The sequence below is a fragment of the Acomys minous genome (genome assembly GCF_964271855.1).
Source record: "Acomys minous genome assembly, chromosome: 6".
Lineage (NCBI taxonomy): Eukaryota > Metazoa > Chordata > Mammalia > Rodentia > Muridae > Acomys > Acomys minous.
The window spans coordinates 59,071,461-59,084,431 of record NC_140487.1 but is presented as its reverse complement, the minus strand read 5'-3'; the positions used below and the strand labels follow the sequence as shown (position 1 = coordinate 59,084,431).

Sequence of the window (12,971 nt, the reverse complement as noted above, 5' to 3'; positions counted from 1 at the left end):
AAATGGCAGAACATCTCGCAGTGACAGAAACTGTCTTTATCTGTGCTGTAATCATTTGCCATGTGTCACTGTATAAGCCCAAATTTAAATAAAATCAAAATTGAAAAAAACTTCTCTTAGTCACAGTAGCCTCGGCTTAAGTGCTCAATGCCCACACATGCCTCGTAGCTCCCACTTGGACAGAATCCTGTGGAAAGTTCTTTTGGAGGAACTTGGCCTTAAGGATGTCTCTGTTTAGGCTGCTTTAAAAAAAAATACCACAGATAGCAGAAACTTACTATGTTTTTGAGGCCAGGAAGTCTTAAGTCAAGGTGCTTGCAGATTTGGTGTCCCCATGAGGGCCACTTTCTGGTCCATAATCTGTGCTTTCTTGCTATGTGTGTGGGGTCATGAGGAAGGCAGCCCTCTAGAACCTTCTTCATGGACACTAGCTGCACTTTTGAAGGTTGCCCACATAACCAACTTACCGAAAGCTCTCAGCTCCCAGTGTCATCAGCGATTAAGTTTCAGCATGTGCATTTGGCAGGGGTACAGACACTGCAGACATAGTGAAGTGAAAGGCAGAGTTGAAGGACCTTAGAGGCGAGTTGGGATAAATAAAATAAAAATAAACAAATAAAAGGCTGTTTTCATAGCACTGTTAGGGGCAGGACTTATACCCCAGTCAGTCTTCATTCCTGGAAGACCTGCTTACAGGATAATTTGTTTTTTTCTGTGCTTGAAACTCCTTCTGTCCCTCCTGATGGGTCTGTTGGCTGTGTCGAAAGTATGCCAGTGCATTGGCTTGCCGGGAAGGCAGTTCTTTTTTATGAATGTTTCAGGTTTCTTATTATAAGTAAACCTGCATTAATGGATTTCTGAGTTGCAGTTTATAACTTCCTAGCCCATCTAATTAATTGTTTCCTGAGAACAGTTTTAAAACTCTCTGCCATGTGGTTAGTGGCTTATAAAACTACGAAGCCTACGCTGCAGTGCTCTCCCTTAGCTGGCACGAACCATCCATGTTCTTGGTACTTGTCTTTGCTCCAAAACCACGGAGCAAAAGGGACAATCAAGAAGCCGTTGTGGATGGTCCAGGGCGCCGTTCAGGAACAAGGCCACGTGTTGCCTCTGGCTGTAGGTGTACTTTTATCTATTTTATTGGGTTCTTATACCTCTACTTCCCTTCTGACCCTGCGACACTAGGTAGGAGAGAAAGAAGGTTGGAGGGGAGAAGGGCAGCATCTGTCTCTTTAGACTACTTCCTGCTGCTTAGGGACATAGTTCCTCATGGCAAGTCCAATCTTTGTAGTCAGGACATCCAGCAGTCCACCAGAGCAGCAAGCCACCAAACAGGCAGACAAGTTCAGCAAAGCATCGAGAGCAAAGGCAGCAGCAGGACGGATGGATGGACGAACCAGTAGCATCTGTGGCAGCAGCAGGGAGAGCAGTCGCCACCACAGGCGCTCTCGGGGCTCTGGCACTTATACCCTTTCCCGAGTTCTCAGAATAAAACCTTCTGCAGTTGGCACAAATCCCACCCCTGTTAGTGCACCAGACAATCATAGTTAATGGCTGTGGACAAACTGAAGCAGCCCCATATCCCACACCCGGGATTAAAGTGAAAACATATTCACATAACATACCTGCCGTTTTTAAGAAACCAAAGCTCTCCCTCCATCTGGACTCTCTTAGCCATTTGGCACCTTTGGTGTGGAGAATCTCGGTGCTCAGCGGATTTGTCTTTGGCAGTTGAAGCCTTTGTGCTAACATGATTTACTGTATGCTTTCAGAGATTACCGGAACGGTATTTACTTTCTATATTATGTTAAGTTGTTTTCTTCTGCCCTGATAAAGCTTCGTCTCTTTTGTCCAAGAAAGGAGAATTTTACTAAGGAAACTAGTACCGGACATCTGCTAGGGGCAGGGCACCGTGTTTCTGTTTTAAAAGGCTGGGCAGGGTCTGGGAAAGAGCTAGCTTGGCCCTTAGCCCACCGCAGGGATGTTCGATAAGTACTATTCCTTTGTCTTTTAAATTTTGTCTTTCTTAATTGTCACCTTATTTGAGCCTGCCAATACCTTGACCGTCCCATCATCGTGCCCCAGCCTCTGGCATGCTGGGAGCTCAGTGTGTACCACTTTGCCTGGCTCTGTTAAACACTGTTTCAAGCGAGCAAAGGCTGCTAAGTTGGCGTTTTGTTTCTGCTTGGCGTACTTTCTGACTTTTTCCATTCTCCTATTATTGGTAATTTAACACTTAGCTGTAAATGAGGTATAAAAGGAGCACAGCACTTGCTGAGACTCACCTGTGTGGACCGGTTGCTTTCCTTTGGTTGGGGTTGGAGGAACAAGGCATGAGGGAGCTCAGTGTGACCCCAAACTATGCATGAGGGACTGACCTCAGACTGCTGACCTCCCGCCTCTGGCTCCCAAGTACTGGGATTATAGGTATGTGCTGCCATGCCTAGTTTTTAAAATCGCCATGACCAAGGCAATTTAAAAGAAAGTATCTAATTGGGCTTAAGATTCTAGAGGGTTCGTGCCCGTTGGGGGAGCATGAAGGCACTGTGACCAGAACAGCTGTTTACATCTCAAACTGCAAGCAGGCAGCAGAGAGCTAACTCAAAATGGTGTGACTCTTTTGAAACCATAAAGCCCAGCCTCAGTGACACACTTCCACAACCAAGGCCACACTTCCTAATCCTCGCCAAACAGCCACCAACTGGTGACCAAGGATTCAAGTGCCCGAGACTAATTGGGGGGGGGGGCTGCATCCAAACCACCCCACCCACCTTGTCGAGGGCTTAGTAAGTACATTCCTCTCCATATCCGATTTTATTTATACTTAATAACACGCCTGAGAAGTAGCTATATTGTGTTAAAAAAAACAAGTGAAAATCTGTCCTAAGCGTTTCATAAAAGAAAGAGGTAGGATTCGAATATTCTTCTATTTAAAACAAGACAACAAGAGAGGATGAAGACAGGCAACATTAAAACAGAACAGGATTCTAAGGCTAGTGGGGGGGGGACGGCAAGTGGGGGGATGGCAGGTGGGGGGACGGCAAGTGGGGGGACGGCAAGTGGGGGGATGGCAAGTGGGGGGATGGCAAGTGGGGGGATGGCAGGAAGAAAGACAGGAATGGGGGATAAACAAAGACAAGGTGCAAATGTAAATGCCATTTTGAAACACAAAATAAACAAAACCAACCAGACAAAAACAAAAACAAGAAAACCAAGCCTAGCCAGTCCATGGTGGTGCACGCCCTTAATCCCAGCACTAGAGAGGCAGAGGCAGGTGCATTTCTGAGTTGGAGGCCAGCCTGGTCGACAGAGAAAGTCCCAGGACAGCCAGGACTACACAGAGAAAACTTGTCTCAAAACAAAAAACAAAGAAACAGCCAACCAACCAAAACCACAGACCAAACACCCAATGAAGAGGTCCTATAATGTTGTCTTAGAATGGGGTGTTCTTTGGAGTCCTTCAAATGACCTGTGACTGACAGTGTGTTGTGTGTGAGAGAGCAATATGAGGGCATGGTGTCTGAGTGTGGTTTCCAACCAAGGAGGAACACGGGGGAATGGGAAGTCTGTTCGTCTGGATTTATTCCTGGGAATTTATCACTTGTAATTTGGCAGATAGGACAATCTGGTTTTACCAGGCTCCATCTCAGGTTTCTCCCACTTCCCTACTCTCTCCTCCTCGCCTACCTCCTCCAGGTCTGCCCTGTCCTTCCTCATGCCCTCCTTTCTGCTAGAAATGATACCTAAGTCTTGGTACTGGTTAGGCAGATGCTCTGCCACCGAGATAAACTGCCTCCTGACCTTTTCTGGCTTATCTAGCACTCTTTTTTTTTTTAATGCTCTACTTTACAAATAAAGTAATGTTTAGGTCTCAACCTCCCTTCCAATCTCTCAACCTTACATAGGAGAAAGAAGTTTAGTGGGGAGAGGGGGCCCCTTTACTTCTCCCGGCTGTTGTCAGTTGGGTTCTTTTGGGCTGTACCCATCTTAGCCAACAGCACCAGCCAGCAGCCTCCTCCAAGCCACAGCTAACACCGCGCTATGCTCTCTCTGTGCTCTAAATCCTCAGAGCCCTAGACCATGCCCCTCTCCATGCTGCCCCAGGAAGGCCTTGCAAGCTGGCAAAAGCCACATTTAACAGCTGCGGACCAACTAAAGCTCAAACTGAAATTCCACACGTGGGATTAGAACAAAAACACATTCCCATAACACAACTGAGTTTACATATTCTTTTATTATTTGAGAATTTCATACACACATAAATATATTTTGATCATATTTGTCCCATCCTCCCTTGGTTTCTTGATATTACTTCTGTCACTTAAGCTCAAAGGCCCAGTTTCTATTTTTGGGCCCTTTATCTTTTGTTTGTCTCCTTGAAAATCTGAGGCAGTGACGCAGCACCTGGAAGTCGTCAGGAGTGGTGATGGTGGAGAAACAGGAGTGTGTGTGTGTGTGCGCGTGTGCGTGTGCGTGTGCGTGTGTGTGTGTGTGAGACTGGGCGTCCTTACTGGCACAGAAAGGTTCATGTGTATCAAAGTTAAACTAAAACCATGTGGGCTTTGTATGCTGCCCCCAGCTCTAGAGAATGACGCGGAGACATATATTTCTTTACAATAGCTTTAGGCCTCAGCTTACTGTTGTTCCCTACTGGCTCTTATGCCACGTGGCTCTTTACCTCTCCTCGGTTTCATATGCCACCTTCCTCTGCGTCCCCTAGGCCAATCTTTTCACACCTCTTTCTTTTCCCAGAGTTCCTCTTTCTGGAAGTCCTGCCTGTTCTCACCTTTGCTAAAGACCGGGTCAGCTCTTTATTCAGCCAATCAGAAAGAGATGGAGAAAAATGTTTACAAAACACCGAGACAGGTGGTGCTCAGTGACAGCGAACTCGGTCTGCACTCAGCTGGCGGCTGGTACAGAATACACAAGTCAGCATTTGCATAAACAAAGGCCACCTTTACACAGGGCCCAGAAACACCACTTCACCATTAGGCAGCTGCTGCCGAGGGTCTCAGCTCGAATTCTAGGGACTCGCCTTTCCAGCGTGCCAGAGACGATCCCATGGAATCAGGCGTCCCTGTAAGTGCAGGGATGCGCACAGGCTGGGTGTACCCTCAGGAGTTTAAGCATTTAGAAACATCTCAGTGGCAGCTCAAATTCATTTCTACCCAAGGCAATATTCATTTATATATTCTTTCATCAAACTTCTGGGGATGTAAAGCCAATCATTTAAATATATACAGTTCATAATCAGATTTTGGATTTAGTGTTTAGCAGATAATGGCTCCTGTGGCCATATACAGCCTTTTATTTAGGATAATTAAAATTTTTTTTATTAATAAATGTTTTAAATTTACAGATAAAAATGGAAAAGGCAGCTAAGCAGAAAGGAAAAGCTCCGCTGACAGGTACAAAACCTTCTTGAGGTCTGTTGGACAAACGAGTCGCCATCCGGATGCAGCTTCTATTTATTTAAGTTTATTTTCTGTCAATCTATGTAATTTCTTAACATGCAAATTTGCCTTTTTGAATTTTGCTTAGCTTATTGAAACAAGAGAAATGAAAAAATTTTTTTTGTCAGAATTCATGACTTAAGCATTTTATATGCTTTTTAAAGATAGTCTACTGTGTCGCCCAGACTGGCTTTGAAATCACAGTACTCCTGCCTCAGCACATGTATGCTTTGTCTCTCTTAGCAAGTTAATATGCTATTTTCATGTGATTCAAACCCTGGCAGTACAGTAGATATTTTCAGTTTATCATAATTTAACTTTTGTAGTCTATCTGAAAAATTAAGAATATTATTAAAAGCTTTAAACAAGTACATATGGGCCATTTTTTCCATTAAAAATAGCAAACTCCTCATATATGCTGTTGTTGCTACCTTAGGTCTCCCCCCTGCCCCTCTCCCCCTTTTTCTTTGCTAACACAAAACAGACAAATCCCTTAGAAAACACTGAGGGATAAGTGAGTCCCACCATGTGCAATCTTTAAGGAACATTCCTATAATGCTGGTTAAATCACAGAGAAATATGAGGTTAAAGGATTCCTTACCCCCATGGGGCCTTGGGAAGGGGGGCACGGCATGCCTCATGAGGGGCTCTGGAGGAAGGACAGCCTCAGTCAAGCAAGTAGGAGGCCGAATGTGAGCATCCACCTGGGAACGTTTTATCAGGGGTAAGGACAGAGCACACATGCAAAAGGCACGAGGGTATTTCATTGGAGCTTGGCAGTGTCCCAACATACAGCCAGAAGGGCAGGAAGGGGAACGGGTGACAGGGGCCGTCACACTGGCTCACCTAGAGTGTTCGTGCTGTTTGTGGGTATAGTCAAGCACCAGGGAAGTTGTAAAACATTTGAAAATAAGCTGCCAGACTTATTCAACAATACATCAGATAGCCTTATTAGGTTTGTAATTATTTAGATATCTAGTGGGTAGTTTAAAAAAATCTTCCCAGAAAGAAATTATCTAGGCACAGATAGCTTCCATGTGAACTTTACTAGATAACTAAGGAACAAGGAATATTGATTTACATGAACTTTCCTAGGATACTGACGGGGGGGACTTTTACTCTCTTATCAAAGATAGATAAAGATGTTACAAAAAAAGAAATGGACATTTAGAACAATATAGCCCCTCTTTTGGGGGCTGAGGCTATATACTCAGTTGGTAAAGAGCTTGCCTAGCAGGTTCCAGCCTGGGTTCATCTCCAGCTCTGTATGACCCAGCTGTGGTGGGACATGCCTTTCAGCTCAGCACCTGGGAGGTGGAGACAAGGATGAGAAGCTCAGGGCCAGCCTCAGGTACTTAGTGAGCTCAGGCTACCTTCAAATACATGAGACCCGGTCTCAAAATAATACCTGTCCCCTTTGAGCATGCACGCAAAGTTCTGGGTATTTTTAGTAAGGCGAATATAAATACATACATATATATATATATATAAAGATTAATATAGCATGATTTAGTAGTGGTCTTTATTCCAGGAATGCAAGATTGATTTAACACTTGAAAATTAATAAATGTAACTTTAAAAAACCTCCATATCTATTTGTGAGAAAATACAGGAAACAAGTGTAAATCAGTTAGCTAGGGATTTTTTAGCAGACTGGATAGAAGGTAAAGTCGCCACTCGAAGGGCATCTACTAAAGCCAGAGCTTTGAGAGCAGCGGATGGCGAAGGCAGCATTGTCCCCCTAGGAAGGAACACTGCAGCAGTATCTCCCGTCAGCACTCCTACACAGTCTTATCCTGGATGTGTTAGCCATTGTCTTAATACAAGATTAAAAAACGAGATCCACATTGGAAAGGAGAAAGTGAAAGAATATTTGCATGTTACAAATCAGCTATGTAGGTTAATCTATCAACTATATAGAAAACAAGACAAAACCCTGCTTATCAGTAGAAACAAATGAGTTTTCAAGGGTGCATTAGACACGACGAATACAGAATTATATTATCATATACCAGCAAGAACATGACGAGAAACTGAAATTAAGAAAAAAATATTTACTGCAGCATAAAAATAGAAATCCTGGGGATAATCTGATGAAAGACATGTAAAATTTTTATTTTGACAATACAGAACATTGTTCAGAAGATTAAAAGAATCAATCAAAATATGTAATGTGTTCAGTGGCCAGAAGACATTAGTTATGGTGCAGAATTCCCTCAGCTAGATGTGTAGATGCAGAATCATCCTGCTAACAATTCTTAGGTGTGTGTGTGTGTGTGACAAGTGACTTTCATTTTCATGGGACTCAAGCTAAAACAATTTTGGAAAAAAAATATGTTGGAATGTGCCTGCCTTCAAGATTTGTAAAACTTCAGAGCTCAAAAACAGCAAAGCGTTCGACATTACGTAACAAACAGTCCAGAAATAGATCTGTGCATAAGTGGCCCATCCGACCTTGGCAATGTTGCAGAGACAATTCAGTATAGAAGGACAGTGCTTTCAACAAACGCTGATGGAAAAACTTGGAGTCACATTTTACATCTTATAAAAAATTAACTGCATAACGATTATAGATCCATCTATAAAGAAAATACAGGGAAAAAATTGTAAACCAGTTTGCCAGGAATTTGCTAGAAACAGAACGAATCCAAGAACTCTAAGACAAAACAATAAATTAAGACTTCGTCAAAATACCCCATGGGCCAGTGAGACGGCCTCTGGTAGATAAGAGCGCTTGCCGCCAAGCCTGAGGACTTGAATTTGATCCTGGAACCTACATGATACGAAGTGAGAACCAATTCTCAAAAGTTGTCCTCTTACTCTGACATGAGTGCAGTGGCGTGCGAGAGGTCCTCACAACCCCTGCCTCCCATCAACCAAGCAACCAAGCAACCAACCAACCAAAACCACCACCCAGCAACAAAACAAAAACATTGGAAAAAAAAAAGGCTACTTTGGCTCTGTGTGTGTGTGTGTGTGTGTGTGTGTGTGTGTGTGTGTGTGTGTTGCCATTCAACCCTGGGCCTCACTAACTGGAATATACCTCCAGACGCGCCCCTTCCAACGCCCCCAGCTTTCTCTCTTTGAATGACGTTTGCCAGAGGATGAAAACCTGGGTATCATTCATAGTATACAAAAATCATCAAAAGCCAACAAGAAAACAGCCCAACAGGGCTTGGGGGCGTAGGTCAGTTGGTAAAGTGCTTGCTTAATGTGCATTAAGGCCTGGCCTTGGTCCCCAGCATTGTCTAAAAGTGGACCTACCGGGGCATGCCTGCAATCTCAGGCCATCCTCGGTTACCTTTTGGCAAGTTGGAAGCAAGCTTGAGCTACACAAGACCCTGCGGTTAAAAAAAAAGGGGGTGCGTGCGTATAAAGCTATTGATCTACAAAATGACATTGTCATTTACCAAGTTATCTTTTTTTTTGAAAAAAAAAAAAAAGAAGATCCAGTTTACCTAAATTTTAGCTTTTTAAAAAAAAGTTTAAATCCCTGTGAAAAAATTAGGAAGACCCCCCTCCGCCCCCCGCAACATCACGTCACAGTCTTACGTCACTGGCGCCTGGTGAAAGGACACACCTATTGGCCAACAGGTGCGGGGGGGGGGGGAGGGGAGGGCGAGGGAAGGGCGTCCTATAAATTCTCAACGCGCAGGGCTATGGTGCTTTCGGAGCGCGTGCGGGCCGCGTGCGGAAGGGCCAGCCTCGCAGCTCGAGGCCTTGCGGAAGGCCACCCACGTGACGGCCACGCGCCCCAGCCGCCATGGCGCAGCGCCCTGTGCGCAGGCGCAGTGCGGGCCCCGAGGCGCGGAAGCTCGCGCGGTAAGCGTCTGGAAGCGAGGCGAGGGCTGGCCTACGAGGTGGCGGCAGTGGACGGAGCGCCTGGCATGTGGGGCCAGCGGCTCTTTGCGGGTATGGCTGAGGCGGAGAGTGTGAGGTTAGTCACAGTCATAGCGGTAAGGGCGACAGGGGCCCGCTTCCAGGGCGCTCTCGGTCGCCCAGCTCGAGTTTTAGGTCAAGGTCGGGGATGAGGCCTATTTTCGGCCTCCCGCCATCCTCGGGCCGAGCGCTGCAGCGAGCTCGACGGCACGCAGCCCCCACCCACTCCCCCCACCCCTCACCCCTGTTCTCTCCCCGGGAGGCGCCGCACCATGTGTCGGTATTTCTTCCCCTTCTAGGGAATTCTGTGGTGTAGCCTTCCAAGCCCCCCCCCCCAGCAAGTGCGGAGTTCCTTCCAAGCCCCCCCCCAGCAAGTGCGGAGTTCCTTCCAAGCCCCCCCTCCTCAGCAAGTGTGGAGTTCCTTTCAAGCCCCCCCCCCCAGCAAGTGCGGAGTTCCTTCCAAGCCCCCCCCCCCAGCAAGTGTGGAGTTCCTTCCAAGCCCCCCCTCCTCAGCAAGTGTGGAGTTCCTTTCAAGCCCCCCCCAGCAAGTGTGGAGTTCCTTCCAAGCCCCCCCTCCTCAGCAAGTGCGGAGTTCCTTCCAAGCCCCCCCCTCAGCAAGTGCGGAGTTCCTTCCAAGCCCCCCACCCCCAGCAAGTGCGGAGTTCCTTTCAAGCCCCCCCCTCAGCAAGTGCGGAGTTCCTTCCAAGCCCCCCCCCCAGCAAGTGCGGAGTTCCTTCCAAGCCCCCCCCCTCAGCAAGTGTGGAGTTCCTTCCAAGCCCCCCCCCCTCAGCAAGTGCGGAGTTCCTTCCAAGCCCCCCACCCCCAGCAAGTGCGGAGTTCCTTTCAAGCCCCCCCCTCAGCAAGTGCGGAGTTCCTTCCAAGCCCCCCCCCCCCAGCAAGTGCGGAGTTCCTTCCAAGCCCCCCCCCTCAGCAAGTGCGGAGTTCCTTCCAAGCCCCCCCCCTCAGCAAGTGCGGAGTTCCTTCCAAGCCCCCCCCTCAGCAAGTGCGGAGTTCCTTCCAAGCCCCCCACCCCCAGCAAGTGCGGAGTTCCTTTCAAGCCCCCCCCTCAGCAAGTGCGGAGTTCCTTCCAAGCCCCCCCCCAGCAAGTGCGGAGTTCCTTCCAAGCCCCCCCCCCTCAGCAAGTGTGGAGTTCCTTCCAAGCCCCCCCCCTCAGCAAGTGCGGAGTTCCTTCCAAGCCCCCCACCCCCAGCAAGTGCGGAGTTCCTTTCAAGCCCCCCCCTCAGCAAGTGCGGAGTTCCTTCCAAGCCCCCCCCCCAGCAAGTGCGGAGTTCCTTCCAAGCCCCCCCCCTCAGCAAGTGCGGAGTTCCTTCCAAGCCCCCCCCCCCTCAGCAAGTGTGGAGTTCCTTCCAAGCCCCCCCTCCTCAGCAAGTGCGGAGTTCCTTCCAAGCCCCCCCCAGCAAGTGTGGAGTTCCTTCCAAGCCCCCCCCCCTCAGCAAGTGTGGAGTTCCTTCCAAGCCCCCCCCAGCAAGTGCGGAGTTCCTTTCAAGCCCCCCCAATACCCCCAAGCAAGTGCAGAACTCCCTACTCTAAATTCAAGGCCAGAAACCCACCCACTGTTTGGCTGTCCACCTCCGCTTAAATATTCGGGTTCCTTAAAACTACCTTGGCAAGTCTTTTAAAACTATATTAAAATAAATCTAGAGAACAGTTTCTTGAAACAAGTGGCAGGATTTCCAAAGCAAACCTTTAATATTTACTAGGAACATGGCAGTGGCCAGGCGGCTGTGGGGCTCGCCTTTAATCCCAGCCCTCAGGGGAAGGCAGAGGCAGGAGGGTCTACAAAGTGACTTCCTGGACAGCCAAGGCTACACAGAGAAACCCTACCTAGAAACACAAAACAAAACAGAACAGTGTTTTTTTTCGGAGAAATAGTCTTTCTAAACAGATTCCTACCTTGTCATTTTTTAGTTTTTTTTGTTTAATTTTTGTTTTTTGTAGACAGGCTTTCTCTATGTAGCCCTGGCTGTCGTGGAACTCACTCTGTAGACCAGGCTGGCCTCGAACTCACAGAGATCCACCTGCCTCTGTCTCCTGAGAGATGGCTCAACAGTTTTAAGAGCGCTGGCTGCTTTCCTGGAGGACTGGGGCTCACTTCCCCTCCCCTATGCTGAGATTTGGGACAGTGTGGTTTTGTTAGAAGCAGAGCCTTAGTACTCAGAAGCACCAACATGATGGTTATCAACAGCCAAGGTTTCACAGAGAAACCCTGTCTCGAAAAACTAAACCAACCAACCAAACAAAAGGAATTTAAATGTATGTGGTTTAGATTTTTTCATTGTTAATAGATATTTAAACCTAATTCTCGATACTGAATTGTTAGTTTTTCAGAACTTTTCCAAATGGATGAAGATACACATTACAATAAAGGTACTGGCATTAAATATTATTTGGGGGTGTAAGAGATGAATGATACAGATTAGCTTCTAATTTTTTTCATTGTGATTTTATTTTAGTTGAAGATGTTGTTGGAAGTCATGTAGAAGATGCAGTGACATTTTGGGCCCAGGTAAATAAAAGCTTTGTTGTTTGTTATTTTGTGCCTTCCTGTTCTTTAACTCAAATCTTTTACAACAACAACAAAATTAAAAATCTAGGAATTAATGTACATTTTGTTTTCATTCTCAGTACCTAATCTTGATTAATTATGTAGCACAAGACATAATTAAAAGACAAATGAATACAACTTTCACTTTACATAAGTTGAAAAATATGCTTACAATATATCTGAATTAAACAACAAAATAATCAAGACTGGGATGTTAAAATTACACTCAATAGGGTCAGGAAGCCACATACTGCTGCATTTGTGAAGTTATAGCCCCATCTAGGGGTCTGTTGTAAGATTGTTTCCTGAAAACAAGCTAACACCCCTCACCACCCCTAAGTCCCCTCCACACAGAGTTTCTCTTTGTAGCCTTGGTTGTCCTGGGCTCACTTTGTAGACCAGGCTGGCCTCGAACTCACAGAGGTAGCCTGCCTCTGAAGGTAAATTTGGAATTATGGACTAGAAAGATGTCTTAGTGGTTGAGAGAACTTGGTGCTCTTCCAAAGGACCTGGGGTTGATTCCCAGCGTGTAAGTGACAGTTTACATCCTCTGTAATTACAGTACCAGGGGATTTGATTCCCTCTTTTGGCTTCCTTGGCACCAAGGACATGTGTTGCATAGATAAACATGCAGGCGAAACACTCATACACATAAAATAATAAATTTGGGATGGAGAGATGGCTCAGCAGTTAAGATTATTACTCTTGTTTGTTTTGTTTTTCTAGACAGGGTTTCTTTGTGTAGCCCTGGCTGTTCTGGAATCAGTTTTGTAGACCAGGCTGACCTTGAACTCATAGAGAGCTGCCTGTCTCTCAAGTGCTGGGATTAAAGGTGTGAGCCACCACCACCTGACAAGATTATTACTTCATTGCTCTTCCAGAGGATGCTAGTTCAAACCCCAGCACCAAGTCAGGCAGTTCACAATTGCCTGTAACTCCAGCTTCAGGGGATCTGATGGCCTCTTCTAACAGACAGGCAGACAGACAGACAGACAGACAGACACACACACACACAAATAAAATAAAATAAATAAATAAATAAATTTAAAAATGTAGCTATGATCTTAAACTGG

General features: G+C 46.3%; 2 protein-coding genes across 9 annotated transcripts in view; both read left to right on the top strand.

Annotated features, from left to right (window-relative positions):
* Positions 1-5,824, top strand: part of FAM221A (family with sequence similarity 221 member A) — a 58,208-nt gene extending 52,384 nt beyond the window's left edge. For all 4 annotated transcript variants that reach the window (XM_084787356.1, XM_084787357.1, XM_084787355.1 and 1 more), the window contains one exon: positions 5,360-5,824. In XM_084787356.1, coding sequence (XP_084643482.1) covers positions 5,360-5,425 — 66 coding nt within the window. In that variant the 3' untranslated portion in view covers positions 5,426-5,824. The remainder of the gene's footprint in view (positions 1-5,359) is intronic.
* Positions 5,825-9,157: 3,333 nt separating this feature from the next.
* STK31 (serine/threonine kinase 31) overlaps positions 9,158-12,971 on the top strand; it is a 72,009-nt gene continuing 68,195 nt past the window's right edge. Inside the window, exons 1-3 of one of the 5 annotated variants that reach the window (XM_084787329.1) lie at positions 9,158-9,275; positions 11,674-11,720; positions 11,807-11,859. In XM_084787329.1, coding sequence (XP_084643455.1) covers positions 9,217-9,275; positions 11,674-11,720; positions 11,807-11,859 — 159 coding nt within the window. In that variant the 5' untranslated portion in view covers positions 9,158-9,216. Of the gene's footprint in view, positions 9,391-11,673; positions 11,721-11,806; positions 11,860-12,971 lie in introns of all 5 variants that reach the window. The other 4 variants (XM_084787326.1, XM_084787327.1, XM_084787328.1 and 1 more) reach the window with 4 other exon arrangements.